Source organism: Zootermopsis nevadensis, unplaced genomic scaffold (assembly GCF_977971745.1).
Source record: "Zootermopsis nevadensis isolate Lab colony 2312 unplaced genomic scaffold, Znev_1.0 Znev_ptg000031l, whole genome shotgun sequence".
Classification (NCBI taxonomy): Eukaryota; Metazoa; Arthropoda; class Insecta; order Blattodea; family Termopsidae; genus Zootermopsis; species Zootermopsis nevadensis.
The window spans coordinates 6,323,817-6,340,531 of NW_028259163.1; the positions used below are offsets into that span (position 1 = coordinate 6,323,817).

The 16,715-nt window shown below is 36.1% G+C and overlaps 1 protein-coding gene across 1 annotated transcript; it reads left to right on the forward strand.

The window, feature by feature from the left end:
- Positions 1 to 3,958: 3,958 nt before the first annotated feature.
- Positions 3,959 to 16,708, forward strand: LOC110836821 (pre-mRNA-splicing factor CWC22 homolog). Its single transcript, XM_022078442.2, has 8 exons — positions 3,959 to 4,970; positions 6,029 to 6,157; positions 7,249 to 7,437; positions 9,733 to 9,886; positions 11,416 to 11,544; positions 13,364 to 13,590; positions 15,872 to 16,152; positions 16,484 to 16,708. Exons 1-8 carry the CDS (start codon positions 4,227 to 4,229, stop codon positions 16,530 to 16,532), a joined length of 1,902 nt encoding a protein of 633 aa, XP_021934134.1. The 5' UTR covers positions 3,959 to 4,226; the 3' UTR covers positions 16,533 to 16,708.
- The last annotated feature ends 7 nt before the right edge of the window (positions 16,709 to 16,715 follow it).

Below are 16,715 nucleotides of genomic sequence, written 5' to 3' on the forward strand. Positions count from 1 at the left end.
GTTGATTTTATTTATTAACTTACCTTAGTGTCACTGCCAGTCTTTCTTCAGGTGAAATAGCGAGACGCATCAACAGATAAATCACGTCTTCTGGCTCAGCGTTCTACCGAACCAAAGATCCTACTGCCTTAAGAAGCGTGTCTTAGCTGCTCTAATAATTTCACGCATCTGCGACGATACATGTAGTCAACCCGAGATCACTTCAGTTTGATAAGAATCAGCTGATTGACCACATAGGGACAACAGATATCCGAAAAGTGCAGCAAGATAGCTTTCTACTATATCCAAGAGGAAAATACCCAAGGGGCTTCAAATTCACAGACAGCTTTAACATTCTAATATGTTAAACGTACTCTCACAAACCAACCTTACAACTTATGATATTATTACTTCCATTTCAGAATGCGCTTTAACCCGAGAGAAAAATGTTTCTACTCTGGGTCAAATGCCCTGTGCTTTCAGCCTCTCACCTCTTACTAATATTTTGAAACAATCGCACGAATTCATGAAAATGTTATCTTAGTCAAATGTCTTTACACCTTATCATTCATATCTACCAGTTTCGAACACCTGATGATGACCAATTAAGGTCGAAACATGCAATGGCTCTTAATAGACATTGATCCCATAATCACACGCTGTTGTGTTGACGGGCCTTCCACCCAAACATCTACATGCATCAGGTTGCCTCCCTTGAAACTCGAATCAACTAATTGTCATAATTTTCTTTCGATGCTACGTAATTTTGACGACTAATTAAAGTTATCGAATCAAAAAGAATGTGCATCTCGTACGGGAGAGACGAGAAATAAATTACAATTTTTGAATGTAACTCAAAATGCAACCCTTACTGAAGTATTTAACTTTCGGTTGAAACACATTTCAATAGTTTCCTCTAAGATTGATTTAACCTTGACTTCGCTTCTCTCAACAACCTGTGCATTTATTAAGAGCGTCGTTACATAAACCAAAAAAAAACTCGAGGTGTGGCTGTGTCGGGGACACGGCCGTGGGTTTTACGTGAATAATTTCTTTGGGATATGGGAATTAAACGAAAGAAACGAAATGGATACTTCCATGGGCTCGCAGTCGTCTTCGGTAGATGCGGGAGCCTCGTCTGAGCACTGCACCTCCATCGGCTCAGCGATAGCGGCCGTCGTTTGCCGCGTCGACTTTCCGACGTTTCCGAAGCCGTCTCACTCGTTCCGCCACGGACATTTCTTTTACTGTTTTGTGTCCGGTTCAAAATCTCATGGTATCCCAAACGAAATGTTATTTTCCAGTTGCGTGTGTGTTTGTGTGTGTACGCAGAACAATGTCCATATCATTCATACGTCGTTAAGTTTTTAAATATTTGTAGCCTTCGGATAAGAAGACAAGGGGCCAGTGAGACGACGAATTTGAGATAAAAAAATCCCACTATTATTAACGCACTTGCGAACCCAAATGCAACTGAATTTAAAATATCGTGGCATAATTACGATCGCTTCGCGGAACACTGGTTGAGAAACTCTACAACTGTGGGCATGTAGGAGAAATATAATAATTCTCACGGATCATATTAGCCAACATACACAAATGATGATATCGCATGCATCACGTTAAAGAGCAAATGAGAATAATGACAAGTCATTTGTCTTTTATTTTTGACTACGCTTAGTCCATCTTAGGTCGTTGCAAATATTCCGTCCCAGTCAGAGGACACGCCCAACATTTCGGAACAATTTATTATTCTCACAGTCAGGAATTGTTAGCCCCGCGACAACCCACATGTCGGAGTATCACCCCTTGTCGGCTGCCCGCGAATTCTTGTTCGAAACACTCCGTATCTGGCGGCCATAGTCGATCGTGATTCTGGTTTTCTGTGGACTACAGGGCGAAGTTCCCTCCCTCTCTGCGGCCAGTCTGTTTCTGGGGCTCAGCTAGCCTCGTATTCCCTGACCACCGAGGGTAAAGCAGGCCGCAGCGTGAAGATGACGCCTGAGCACAGGAACAATTATCGCATCAACGAATTATCTGACGCAGAATCGGAATCAACTCCAGAAAATTCTCTAACTTAACGAAAGTAAAACCTCGAAGTACTCAAGACAAAGCTGACATTTTATCCAAGCGATATTCAGTTCGAATCTCGTACAACGACACAATCCCCACCTTGTCGAAGGCAAATTCGTCAGCAGTTCCTCAAATCCGTTTACACATTCACCCTGTCCCATCAACAATTCATAACAAACTTAGCATCAGCCATTCGAAGCCGCCTGTGAGATTAATGAAACTCTGTGGCACCATAATCCAAAAAAAAGATTCAATCCAATTCCTGTCCCCTCTTAAAACACGCCCGAAATATCGGCTTCATCCAATCGCAGTAGACTAACATGTTGGCATCGGCTACCCCAGTTTCCTGGTTCTCCTCAGTTACTTCAAAGCAAGCCAAGAATATTCTCTCGCTATTTATCATTCATAACCATCCCGTCATATTTAATTAATGGATATGCAACATTATCAGTTGACAGAGTGTTGTAGAAACAAAACAAAACACTACCTTATAGGTCATTGTAAACGCCTTCTAACGGGTTTACCCATCAAATTACGTGTATCTCAGCCCTCAAAACAGTGAAGGAGGCCGTGGGGGTAGAAACTTCGAAGTCCTCCATCTGAAGGCCTTATCTCTGCGTGGACCAGCACCTGGCCTCATGTGTCAAGGCTCTGACGTCACCCCAGAGAACAAGGCCCCCTGACAGCCTAATTTCTCGGTTTTGCATGTATAGTTCACGTTTGCGGTGAAAAACCAGTTATTGGGAGTTGGTAGTCAGTGAAGTGCTTTAGAAACATTCGTGTGCACAAGTACTTATCACTATTTATTATTATCAACCAAACTACGTGTTTTATTTAGCCGTCGGTCGAATGCGGTAAATTACGCGTATATTACCATAAAACCTTTTCTTATATTTGGGTTACAATACATATTGTAAGGGGATTTACTCTGGAGACATCTGGTAGCATACGTGTAAATCAACAGGAACACGACATGAAGCTAGTTTTGTGTGTTCAAATAATAAAATTATTTACGTACAAGGATTTATCAAGGGATTTAATGCTCGTGTGCTAACCTGAACTACTGAAAGTGCGTCGTTAAATAAACTATGAATAAATAAAAAAATCATGGTCTACTATAACCACACAAAATCAGCAGATTAATTCGGAAACACCCGGTAGCTTATAGGTCTAATCATTAAATGTGTATCGTTTAATACGCCCGTAAAAATTGCCCCAGAAACCAAAATCTTAAGAGAGACTCGAACCGAGGTCTGCATTCGGGTCTGTGACTTTAGTTAATCAGATGCCTTCCCAGGAACAAACAAAATTTGTCTTAGCGCCATTCGTCCCCAGTGTCTACTATCCGAACAACAGAAAACATCTCAGCCGGAATTCGAAGGAAGGAAACATTTTCTCTGGCCCAGGGTCCAACAGCGCCCGGGCTCCTCAAAAACCGTCTTTATAATTAAACAAGTATAATAAAACACGACGTTATTTTTAAACATGGGCAAATTAAATTGCAAATCTCTTTTCATTACTTTTAAACTGATTTCCTTTACAGATAAAATATTTAATATTAATTATTTTCTTATATTTATGATAGAATGCAAGAAAATTATAATTTGGGTTAATTCTCTTTGTATTTTCTAACTAAAAGGATGTGAAATATGAAACTCAGGTGTTCATATAAAATACGAACACTTGCTCGTTCAGCAATGTAAACAAAGGATTGGAATTTCTTAAGCACACCACCAACAATCTCGGCTGGCATGCCATAAGGTTCATTTCTTATGCACGCCTGAATGAACTGAATTGCACTCCATTCCTTTACTCACTGTTGAATCTTAGGTTACGTAGGCATTGTTGTATTTGTATATACATCAGTCTACAATCGTATTTCGTCAGTATGGAAAGAATTGTCCTGTGAATCGGTTGTAGATGAAGTGCTTCGTGAATTAGATAATTTTGTGATGTTAAAAACCTTTCACGCAGTATAATCAAGCATCAAGCATCTAAAGTATCTGTGATATTTTAATGTGTTTTACTTATCTACGACTAACGCTATTATCGGTGCATTTCATTTGTTGTAATTGGTAATATCTGTGTTGGTACCTGTGGTTGTTGTGTAGAGAAGTTTTCACTGTGAGTGTTTAAGTACTTTTAATTTTATTAGTAATCACTCAGAGTTTAAAATGAGTAACAATAATACCAACCTTGACAGGAAGTCACCAGATACAGGTTGCAGGAAAAGAAAGATAAAATATTCCTCTTCGCCTCGTAATCAAGCAGGCAAAAGGAAGGAAGAATATGGAATAAGTCAGAGTAATAGAGATTATAACAGAAGCAGAAATCAGAGAAGTAATAGGAATAAGAATTTAAATGAAGACAGAAATGGAGAAGAAGAAAGGTTTGGGAAAAGAGAAAGCAATAAGTTTTCAAGAAACTTATGTGAGAAAAATGAAAATCAGGCTGCTTATTTCAAAAGAAAGGACGGCAGAGATGAGTATGAAAAGAATTCATACAATCAAAGTGAGAACGCGAGTGAGTGTGATCGATATTTGAGTAGGAATGACAGTGAATTCCACACTCGGCAAAGTGATGTTGTCTGTGTACAGAAGGAACCTGTTGACTTGTTGACGTCCAGGACAGGTGGTGCATACTTGCCTCCTGCTAAGTTAAGAATGATGCAAGCCCAAATTACAGATAAATCAAGCGCTGCTTATCAAAGAATAGCATGGGAAGCACTGAGGAAATCTATACACGGGCACATCAATAAAGTGAATAGTGGAAATATTGCCATTATTGTGCGAGAGTTGCTGAAAGAAAATATTGTGAGAGGACGAGGCCTACTTTGTCGTTCAACAATCGAGGCTCAAGCAGCTTCACCAGCTTTTACCCACGTATATGCAGCTTTGGTAGCAGTTATTAACTCCAAGGTAAGGTGTGCGTAACAGTTTCTTTATGCAATATGAGCAGGATTTTAAACTTTTTTTTTGCAAAATCCAAATTATCTTCACATATATACACACATTTCTAAAGGTCCCACTTTTTGTTTATACTCGAGCAGACCGCTCCTTTTGGAGCTCCTCGGGGGTTTGGTCATGTTTTTAAAACGCAACCCCCCCCCCCCCTCCCGAAGGGTTGCGTTTTAAAATCTTGTGTAAGAGACTAAACCAGCACCACGAATGGGGAGTTAAAACACTTGACCAACCCCCATTCGGGGGGGTTGGTTGCGTTTTAAAATCTTGAGTAAGAAACTAAACCACCACCCCCCGAATGGGAGGTTAAAACACTTGACCAACGCCCCCTCGGGGGGTTGATCGAGTGTTTAAAACGAAATCAACCCCCCCGACGGGGGGGGTTGCTTGCGTTTTAAAATCTTGAGTATGAAACTAAACCAACCCCCCCGAACACTTGACCAACGCCCCCTCGGGGGTTGGTAAAGTGTTTAAAACGAAATTAACCCCCCCCCCGAAGGGGGGGTTTGTTTCGTTTTAAAATCTTGATTTAGACACTAAACTAAATCCCCCTTCGGGGGGGTTAGTTTAGTGTCTTACTCAAGTCATTTTTCAAGTCATTTATTTACTCGGCATTGTTGTGTTGGTACAATAATGCCGAGTAAACAAATATAACGTAACATTGTTTGATGACGTCATTTTTGACGACGACGACAAATCACAAATTTTTATAGTAAAAAAAGATTTGTATTTATATATTTTTCATGCTGTAAGTTCAGCAAAGTGTTGACCATGTTTAAACATGAATATGTATTCTAGTTCTATTCACTGTAATGAACCATCTAATGAGAAGAACTCATGAGAAACTTAAGTGTGTATAAAAATGAAATATTCCCTCATACATTCGTTCAGTATGCGTGCACCATTGTTCCACCATTAAGGTGTTGTGATGTGAATTTGCAGGCCATAGTTTGGTAATTCAGTTTATGTTTAATATGTAGGTGCTATACTTTAATGCAGTTGTTTCATGTCAACAGTTTCCAATTATTGGAGACTTGCTGCTAAGACGACTTGTCATTCAATTCAGACGCGGCTTGAAGCGCGATGATAAGACCATTTGCATTTCTGCTGCAACATTTGTTGCTCACCTTGTAAATCAGAGAGTGGTAAGTAGTTTTAAAAAATACTTTAGTCACATTAATTAACTTGCATTATATTTATGTTCAGGTTTATTTCGTTTTTGGACTTTGTCCATCGTCCAAGGTTAAAATATTCATGACGTTTCGAAAACAGGATCTGTTTTCATCTTCATGTATATGGGGCAAGGGGCACCTACATCGTCAGAACCCTACAGAATCCATTTATACATCCAATGAATCCAATGAATTGGACAGACTATTCCATATGATGTAACCATTATCATCAAAGTTTCAGATCAGTATTCCAATTAAGTTTTGTCATTTGTAAGTCAGTATTTTCTGGATTTTAATAAATCATGCAGTTCTGTGTGTTTTTCTTCAATTCTATGTGTCCTACTTCAAAAATAAATAACTCTTAATTTTGTATTTATGCATATCATATGGTTCTCATCGTAAACAGTGGTTATTTCCTTAAACAGTGTTAATCAATTGTTCTTTGTAATGGTGAAGTAGTGTTGTATTTTTTTGTGATAGAGACTGAATTTTTAAATATTATTTAGACAATCTTCAGCTTCATTGGGTTAATTACAGATTTAATAGAGAATGCCAGGCTGAAATGAAATATATTTACAAAGCCCTTTTTCATTGATTCCATTTTCACAGCAGTAATCATTCACGTGTTTTGCCAGTCCTCACCATTACTGAGAAAGGATTTTGCATGTATTTCAAAGGAGGTACATAGTCCAAACATATGGTCATTTAAAAATCAGGTGATCAGTGATCCACTTATTTCATTGTTAAAATATGAACTTGAATGAGTGTGATTCATAATTAATGCATTCCAGAGAGAAGGATTTACTTGGGGAAAGAATCAACTTTTGGTTTTTGTAATTTTTGAACAGTTAATTTTTGGTAGGATTTATTTTGAAATCTTTTCCATTAAAGAAAATTATTCATATTGCCTCAAGATTTCTCGGAGCAGGTTTGGGAATCACTCGTTCAAGTCGTTAACTATATGAAGCAGAGTCTGTCTTGAGAAAGTAGATAATTAAGCAGAGATCTGAATCAGAAATAACAACATTAAATCAAGTGTATGTATGAGTATGGTTCTGTTTCAGGCTCATGAAATTGTGGCCCTGGAGATTCTAACTCTTCTTGTAGAAAGTCCAACAGATGATTCTGTGGAAATAGCCATAGCATTTCTAAAGGAATGTGGCATGAAACTAATCGAGGTATCAAAGAAAGGAATGGACGCTATGTTTGAGATAGTTCGACATATTTTAAATGAAGGACAGCTGGATAAAAGGGTAAGTTTTCTTCAACTTGTGTATTCAGCTAAAAGTCTCAGACATACTTTAATTTTACATTTCCAATATTAAACAGTTTTCATATATTTCATAGCCCTTGTCATGGACATTTTACATCCAAGGCATTTTTACTTGTTTTAAATGTAGACATGAAATAACACTTTGGAGTCCATGATTAAGGTGGACTAAAGAACACTTTTCATTCCAATATGAGAAGACTTTGAATTAAATTTGACACAGAATGTCACACGATGTTTTGCTCAGACGTAATGATTTCTGCCATCTGACCAGTTTACAACAGGTTTCTTTCTCTGTTACATTAGTATGGGCTAGACCAGTGGTATTCAACCTGGGGTACGCGAAGACATCTTAGGGGGTACGTGAAATTTTAAAAAAATATTATTTTATGATAAACACTGAATAATCAGTAATGTAATTTATTTAATTTGTTTTAGATGTAGATTATATAATATGTATAACTTGAATTATACACCAACAACTTTGGGGGTACAAAGTTGAAGATAAATTATATCTGGGGGTACGCGAAGACATCTTAGGGGGTACGTGAAATTTGAAAAAAAATATTATTTTATGATAAACACTGAATAATCAGTGATGTAATTTATTTAATTTATTTTAGATGTAGATTATATAATATGTATAACTTGAATTATACACCAACAACTTTGGGGGTACAAAGTTGAAGATAAATTATATCTGGGGGTACGCGAAGACATCTTAGGGGGTACGTGAAATTTGAAAAAAAATATTATTTTATGATAAACACTGAATAATCAGTGATGTAATTTATTTAATTTATTTTAGATGTGGATTATATACTATGAATAACTTGAATTATACACCAACAACTTTGGGGGTACAAAGTTGGAAGAGAAATTATATCTGGGGGTACGCGAAGACATCTTAGGGGGTACGTGAAATTTGAAAAAAAATATTATTTTATGATAAACACTGAATAATCAGTGATGTAATTTATTTAATTTATTTTAGATGTGGATTATATAATATGTATAACTTGAATTATACACCAACAACTTTGGGGGTACAAAGTTGAAGATAAATTATATCTGGGGGTACGCGAAGACATCTTAGGGGGTACGTGAAATTTGAAAAAAAATATTATTTTATGATAAACACTGAATAATCAGTGATGTAATTTATTTAATTTATTTTAGATGTAGATTATATAATATGTATAACTTTAATTATACACCAACAACTTTGGGGGTACAAAGTTGAAGATAAATTATATCTGGGGGTACGCGAAGACATCTTAGGGGGTACGTGAAATTTGAAAAAAAATATTATTTTATGATAAACACTGAATAATCAGTGATGTAATTTATTTAATTTATTTTAGATGTGGATTATATAATATGTATAACTTGAATTATACACCAACAACTTTGGGGGTACAAAGTTGAAGATAAATTATATCTGGGGGTACGCGAAGACATCTTAGGGGGTACGTGAAATTTGAAAAAAAATATTATTTTATGATAAACACTGAATAATCAGTGATGTAATTTATTTAATTTATTTTAGATGTAGATTATATAATATGTATAACTTGAATTATACACCAACAACTTTGGGGGTACAAAGTTGAAGATAAATTATATCTGGGGGTACGCGAAGACATCTTAGGGGGGTACGTGAAATTTGAAAAAAAATATTATTTTATGATAAACACTGAATAATCAGTGATGTAATTTATTTAATTTATTTTAGATGTAGATTATATAATATGTATAACTTGAATTATACACCAACAACTTTGGGGGTACAAAGTTGAAGATAAATTATATCTGGGGGTACGCGAAGACATCTTAGGGGGTACGCGAAGACATCTTAGGGGGTACGTGAAATTTGAAAAAAAATATTATTTTATGATAAACACTGAATAATCAGTGATGTAATTTATTTAATTTATTTTAGATGTGGATTATATACTATGAATAACTTGAATTATACACCAACAACTTTGGGGGTACAAAGTTGGAAGAGAAATTATATCTGGGGGTATGCGAACAAAAAATGGTTGAATCCCACTGGGCTAGACAATTGAACTTCATTTCCCTTCTGAGATATCAGAATTTTTTCGCCATTATATCACACAACATTTCTTTAGCACACTCAGTTTCCTATCAGTATATACTAGGTCCTAGTAACTAGGAGAACATGAAACTAAACAGCGAGTGCTTGGCTCCTTATTTCAACATTGTTACGGTGTATTTTATAATTTTATTTACTTTTACTGTGTATGTGTGTTAGGTACAATACATGACTGAAGTGATATTCCAAGTGAGAAAAGATAAATTTCGAGGTCATGAAGCAGTTATGAAAGAACTGGACCTTGTTGAAGAGCAGGATCAGTTTACTCATCTCATCACATTAGATGATGCTAAAGATTCAGAAGACATCCTCAGTAAGTTTCCCTGGCTTCTGATTCCTTACGTGTCGTCGTACATTTACATGATGCTTAAATATAACATTTTCTTTTTTGTGTGATAGAATTGATCTGTGAACTCATAACATTGTCAATATGTTCTGCTATTCCGATGTTTAAGCAAAATTACTAAAATATAACCTCAAGGTTGAAGAAGTACGAGATGGAGACAGGGTCAATGGAACGTTGAAGTACCAGATTCGCCGTAATAGCATTGGCTCTCGGCTATGATATTTCCGCTTAATGAGCAATATTGGCATGTCTGCATTCACTTTATTTTTGACTTCAGCTTGCTTGAAGGTACATACAGATTTTGAATCTGGTAAGGGCATTCACAATACATTCACCTACAGACATTTTTACTGTCAAGGAATGAATGCATTTACGAATGTGGTATATTCAGACATGTAATAGTTTCTGATTATTATTTCTTTTAGCAGACAATTCTTTTCATTACTGTTTATAATAGCATAGAGATGTCATTATGGAAGCCTTGCCTAGCAGACAGAACTGCACGTATCATTCAGTGATGAATGCTGTTGTCTGGCTGGTAATTTGCTGTCAGACTACTAAAACTGGGTAATATGAAAGATTTGCTATTGTTAAAATACCATAGCTTTGTGGTGTGATTGCTGGGGGATTTAATTAATAATGTGGAATTTGTGCATGACCTTGATTCCTAGACCAGAGTGGGTCATTAAGGCTTAAACCATTCGTTATTAATTTTGTGTTTGTTGAACCACTTTTGGAATACAGTTAAAAGAAATGTGGTGTAACATTTTAATGTGCAGTGTCCCAAAAGGATGTGTACATATGGTGAATTAATTAAAGATATTTTAATTAAACTAAATTGTTATATGTCAGCACTGGCACAAAGTGAATTAGTGAATCTAATTTAGGTGTTCCAAATTACCATCAATAGCTCCTTGACAGAATTGACATTATTAAACAACTGACATTCAGGAAAAATATTGTATGCCACTTAGTAAACCAACAGCAATTTGCTGGTTTAATTTTTTACCAAGTAGTTTAGCCTTATCCCATTGTATGGTAGAAAAAGCTGTACATGTTTTGAAAGCAGTAATGTCGTGATTTCTAGTTTTGTTTGGTATAAGTATTTACTAAATTAGTATAAAATTTATAATGTGCAAAATAAGAGATGCGTGTGAATTTACTGAGATAATACTGACCCATCTTGGTTTATTTTAATAAACTTTTCCACAGCTTTTATGTTTCATTGTGATCATTTTCATACTAATAGAGTAAATATTTCTGTTGAACACTGTTGGAGAGCTCGGAGTTTATTACCTTTTAATGGGATATGGCTGATCTACTTGTTGAGGAAGGACCCAGAAATGTCGCTAATCGGCTTAATTGCTATATCTTTAAACAGATGGATTAATATACTAGAAATACAAGATATGTATTTGTGCATTGTTTATTAATTCTTATTAACAAAGGATGTGACTTAAATTATAAAATTAAATGATACTCAATTAATATTTCAGATGTATTCAAGTTTGATGCAGAGTATGAGGCCAATGAGGATAAGTATAGTTCTCTCAGGAAAGAGATTCTTGATGAAGGTAGTAGCAATTCAGAAAGTGGCTCAGGATCAGAAGAAGAAAGTGAAAGTGGTAAGCATTTTGTCAGTAAAGAATATGAAATGACGCATGCATGCTTGAATGAAAGGAAGCTAGACTAAAAGAAAGAAAGAAAAAAGTAAATGATGGCCTGTCCTCAGTTCTTTTCAATCCCATTCAAAGAAACCTTTGTCAATGAAGAAGGGGCATTGGATGTACAGAGACATATCCCTCAGGTGTTGCATTATTATGACATTTATTTCAAAATTAGAGTCACTGATTATTATACACTAATGTCTCCAAGATTAGGAACCAGATAAATTGTATGTGAGTATGCCAGTAACCACAATGATTTCTTTGGAAATATACGCAATGAATTTGTGATTTTTGAGGTGCACAATTGTCACGTGTCTATTTTCCCAGAAGTAATTGGATTGTGGCTGTAGTTTCATCCATCAGCAACCTGAGAACATGCCATGCCATACTCAGAATTGGCCCAATTATGACATCCATTATTACATCTAAGAAAATTTGTTCCAGTAAATTCTCACTCTGTATTAATTGTTTAGGCACATATAAATTTAATTGCATTGACAACAAATTCCACTCTTTCTTTATGCCACTTTTTTACAGGCTCTTATATTTTAAATTCTGTTCATATGTTTAAATTGTTTGCTTTTCATCCCAAGAAATATCTTCTCTTGAAAGTACCTCACATTTACATGATAATTCTATAACAGAAACATGGGGCACACAAATAATGGTGGCCATTTTGCAATAGATGCAAACAGGCAATAGGAGGCTGACCTACTGGTCCCACAGCATAATAGTCATAATAGTTATGCATACTTCACTCCAATCGTTAATTTTCTCTAATTTTGTAAAACACATAAGAGTTGGGATATCCATAGCATTCAGCACTAACTATCCAAAGTTGTTGAAATTCTTGGTATCAGGTTTGACTCTGATTAGCTGCAACACCTTCCAATAAGCCGCTTCCAGAAGTGGTGCTTCTAAACCTCGATCACACCTGGTCCATTGACTGCATTGCACAGCTGAGATCATGTTTGGAAGAAAAAACATTTGACAAGTGTGCAACATTCTTTGCTGGGCAGCAAAGTTGTCAGTGAACAACAAATCTTCTTCTTCTTCTTCTTCACTACCATTTAGCATTCAATGTTTGCTGGAACAGTGCAGTTCATCCATGTTGTTTTTTTATGCCTGCATGGAAATGGCTTAATATTGTTGAAACTATGTGGTTCCTCTAGTTTGCCTCCAATTTCCCTGTTACATCAAGTTTTTTGGCTGTCAATGCTTTAAACTTAATTGGAAAGTCAGTCATATTTTGTTTTACCACATTATAACACCACTATAACACAATATATGCTGACACTTTCTCTCACCAATTATAAACTTCTTAAATCTACCTCAGTGAACTAACTAACCGAAACAAATGTTATATACTACACTTACTTTACATCACATAATATCGATTCTTGTATGGAATGGTTGTGAGTGTTTTGGCAGGGCTTCGAAAAACAAAAACACATGGTTTAGTACCATGACTGGTCCTTCACAATTTCTAAATTAGCAGTTCATCATCTCCCAAGCATCCAGCAATCTTGTTTCGAGTATATAAAACATCAAGTGAACAACCACAGTTGGTGTATAGTATATCCATGATAAATTTTGAAGGGTTCAGACTATGGTGTATTACAATTAGTATTAATAGTTTTCTGGCCTTGTCTATTATATACTATTCCAAACAGAATACAAAGTTTCAGAAACTGATCTGTTTCCATCCTCTGATGAAAATGTGGCAGAGTACCTACTTACTCACTTGTGTCTGATATAAATTTTGTCATTGTTTCAGAGGAGAGCAGGGATGATGCCATTATTGATAAGACCGAGACCAACCTCATGGCTCTGCGAAAAACGATCTATCTGATGATTCGTTCAAGTTTGGATTTTGAAGTATGTGCCCACAGGCTGATGAGGATGAAGTTAAAGCCTGGAGAGGAGACAAAGCTGTGTTATATGTTTCTAGATTGCTGTGCACAACAAAGGACATATGAAAAGTTCTATGGACTCTTGGCTCAGGTAATGGCCATTTCCAGCACTGTACAAATATAAGTACAGTAAAAAATTAAGTGGGGGTTGAAGTTCTTAGAATCCATTATATTTACTTAGTGTCAGAACACGTCTACATCATCATTTGTACTTGTTGACTTTGTATATTTAATGTCACTTCAAAGGACACTCTTTCTTGTTGGTGCTATTGTAATTTAACTTACCATCTGGGAATCATAAGGATGAATCTTACTGTGTTGGGACACAGTTTATTTATTAACTCTGGAATACTACACTTATAAATAGTCCTTATAATCCTATACTGGGAAACTGTATACCCCAAGCGATATTTCAATGACAAGGAGATTTATAGTTTGAACAGACAACTTTTATTGAATCAGGAACTTTCTTATACGTAATAATTAATGATATTTTAGTATTTCTTTAACAAAATTCATAATTTATTAGCAGTTAGGGCACAATCACACTTTGTGGGCATTGCAGACAAATCGACAACACTTTTGACATTTGACTGTTGTTTTTCTGTCATTTTTCCTGGGCCAAACACAACATCAGCCCGAAATATCAGTGTTGGTAGTGTGAGAAGCTTCTTGGGCTTCACGTTGTGCTCTGCCTCCTAGAACTTCTAGGATGAGGTTCTTTACACCAGCATGTAAAGTTCATACTGTTGACCACCTTTTAATCCAAGGAATGACTATCTGCTGACCAAGGCTGAGGAGAAACTTTCTTCTTGGAATTGCCTTTTGCCCTTTTACTACCATCACACTATTCAATAACACTATTGAATTCACTCCTGCCATATTCAGTAGTGCATAAAACACACAAAGTGGCCATCAACTTGTATTTCTTGAGCAGCTGTACGTGTTACAGAGTTGGTCCAAGGTGTCTACACCGCCTTTAGTTTTGTTGTAAAATTCCACTATTTCTGGTTTTTGGGAATGGTTATCAACTTCCTTTCCTTGGTGCATAGTGGAGAGTAGAAGAACAACTTTATTCTTCTTTGGACAAAATGATGTCATCGTCACCTCCTTGTCAAAAAGAAATAAAGAAATACCCACAGGTTTTCCTTTGATATCTATCATTTCTGCTGGAATTTCTCGCTTATTTCTTCTCAAAGTTCCAACTTATGGTCATGAAGCATAGATGATACAAGTGGCACAGAAGTAAACCAGTTGTCTGTGGTTATATTTCTGTTTGTTCCATAGATCGGTTTCGCAAGTTCCTTTACAAAGTAATCAGCAAGAGGAATTTGGTCATCGTGTGTGCCTTTTCCTACATATGACAATGCAGATACTGTGTAAAATGTCTTACTATCACACATCATGACAAGTTTAATCCCATACTTGGCTGGTTTGTTAGGAATATACATCCTAAAATGGCATCTCCCAAGAAATGCAATCAGTTGCTCATCAATTGTACAGCACGTTGAAGGATTGTAACAATTTTCACATTTACGTGTGAAATGATTGAAAAATTCTCGAATTACAGTAAATGAATCAGCTTCTTTTCTAGTGCTTCGTGTACTTTTGTAATCGAAACGAAGGCAGTTAGCAAGAAATCGGAATCGCTCTTTGCTCATTGTCGCACGATACAAAGGCTTTCCATAATGTGTTCCCCACATATCATCCAATGAGAGATGATTATCTTTTAGTGCAGCACTTACATAATGCAGTCCAACAAATGCTTGTATTTCTTCTTCGCAAGTATCCTCTGTATATGACTGGATGCTGGCGTAGTTTTCCTTCTCATGAGCAATTTCTTATTTACTCTGTAATGAACACATAACCATTCTTTTATATTTGTGTACATGTTTCCATGTTGTTTCATATATATCCTTAGTCAATTGTGATTATAATAATGAAATAAAATTAAAATATCATTCACAGTTTTACTTACGTAAATACTACACTGGGGTGTACAGTTCCCCAACAATGCTACTGAACAAGAACACAATCACTTCAAACAAGTTAAAACCTGCCGCTGCAGAGATATTGGTCTGATATGAGAATACAGGGAAGGAAAACGTTGGCAGTGCTGCCATCTCTTGACAGCACCTGAAAGAAATCGGTTGGGAGATCCAGTACCTCACCATAGCATTCCAGGGTTAAATTTGTTTTGGATACAGGTCCATATAACAAGAGAAACTTATGGGCCTTTACCCCAAGAAACAAACCCACAGCTCCTCCATAAGTTCTTCACATGCTCATCCTTCTGTGTCATCTTTTGTAACATGTGCCAGTCCTGATCTTGTCTTGTTCTCATATTATTTTAACTTCCTTCTTCTTTTCAGAGGTTCTGCCAGATGAATAAAATATTTATCCCTCCATTTCAACAAATCTTCAGAGATACGTACGACACGATCCATCGCTTGGACATAATCAAGTTACGAAATGTGGCTAAATTTTTTGCACATCTCCTCTTCACTGATGCCATTTCATGGGAGGTGTTGTCCTTCATCCACCTGAATGAGAAAGAAACTACTAGTTCCAGTCGAATCTTCATTAAAATTCTATTCCTTGAATTATCAGAGTGCATGGGACTTAATAAGCTGAATGGAAGAATGAAGGATCCGTAAGTAAACATATCATTTAAGTTATGCAGCTTGGCAAAGTTCAAGCTAAGACTTGAACTTTTGTCTCGAAATATATCTTAGAGCTGTAAAACTGTTTAAAGTTGTCTAAAAAGAATTAGAAGTGTGAAATGAGTACATTTAGAAAAGCAAAAAATATAATTTTATATGAGTTTTTTTTTTAAAGATTTTCTATTTGACTTTCTATCAAAAGCAATTTTATTTCACTTCTGTTTTAATATAGCTAATTATACAGCAAACATTCACTATTCAAAGCTAAAGATACAAACATGTATGTAGCTCACCTACAGTTTAAATAACCACCCATTTCAGTGCTCCTGTTATGGATACAAACAACGATGGATTGGAATATACTGGCTAAATGACATGCTGGATATGTAATATGTGGGAATACCAGTGTTTTTGGTGCATCTGAGAAACATTTGTTTGAAAGCTGCATGATGGAGCAAGCACGCAACTGCATTTGTCTGTTCCTGAGTGGGTGGATCGGCGGGAGCTGATGATTACCTAGAATTCAGGAAGAAACTTAATTTTAAATTATGTC

Bases quoted from the DNA above. Each gene is read 5' to 3' on its own strand.
- LOC110836821 (XM_022078442.2), top strand. From the start codon at position 4,227: ATGAGTAACAATAATACCAACCTTGACAGGAAGTCACCAGATACAGGT. The intron at 9,887-11,415 runs GTAAGTTTCCCT...TTAATATTTCAG, and splicing joins AGATTCAGAAGACATCCTCA to ATGTATTCAAGTTTGATGCA. The intron at 13,591-15,871 runs GTAATGGCCATT...TCTTCTTTTCAG, and splicing joins TCTATGGACTCTTGGCTCAG to AGGTTCTGCCAGATGAATAA.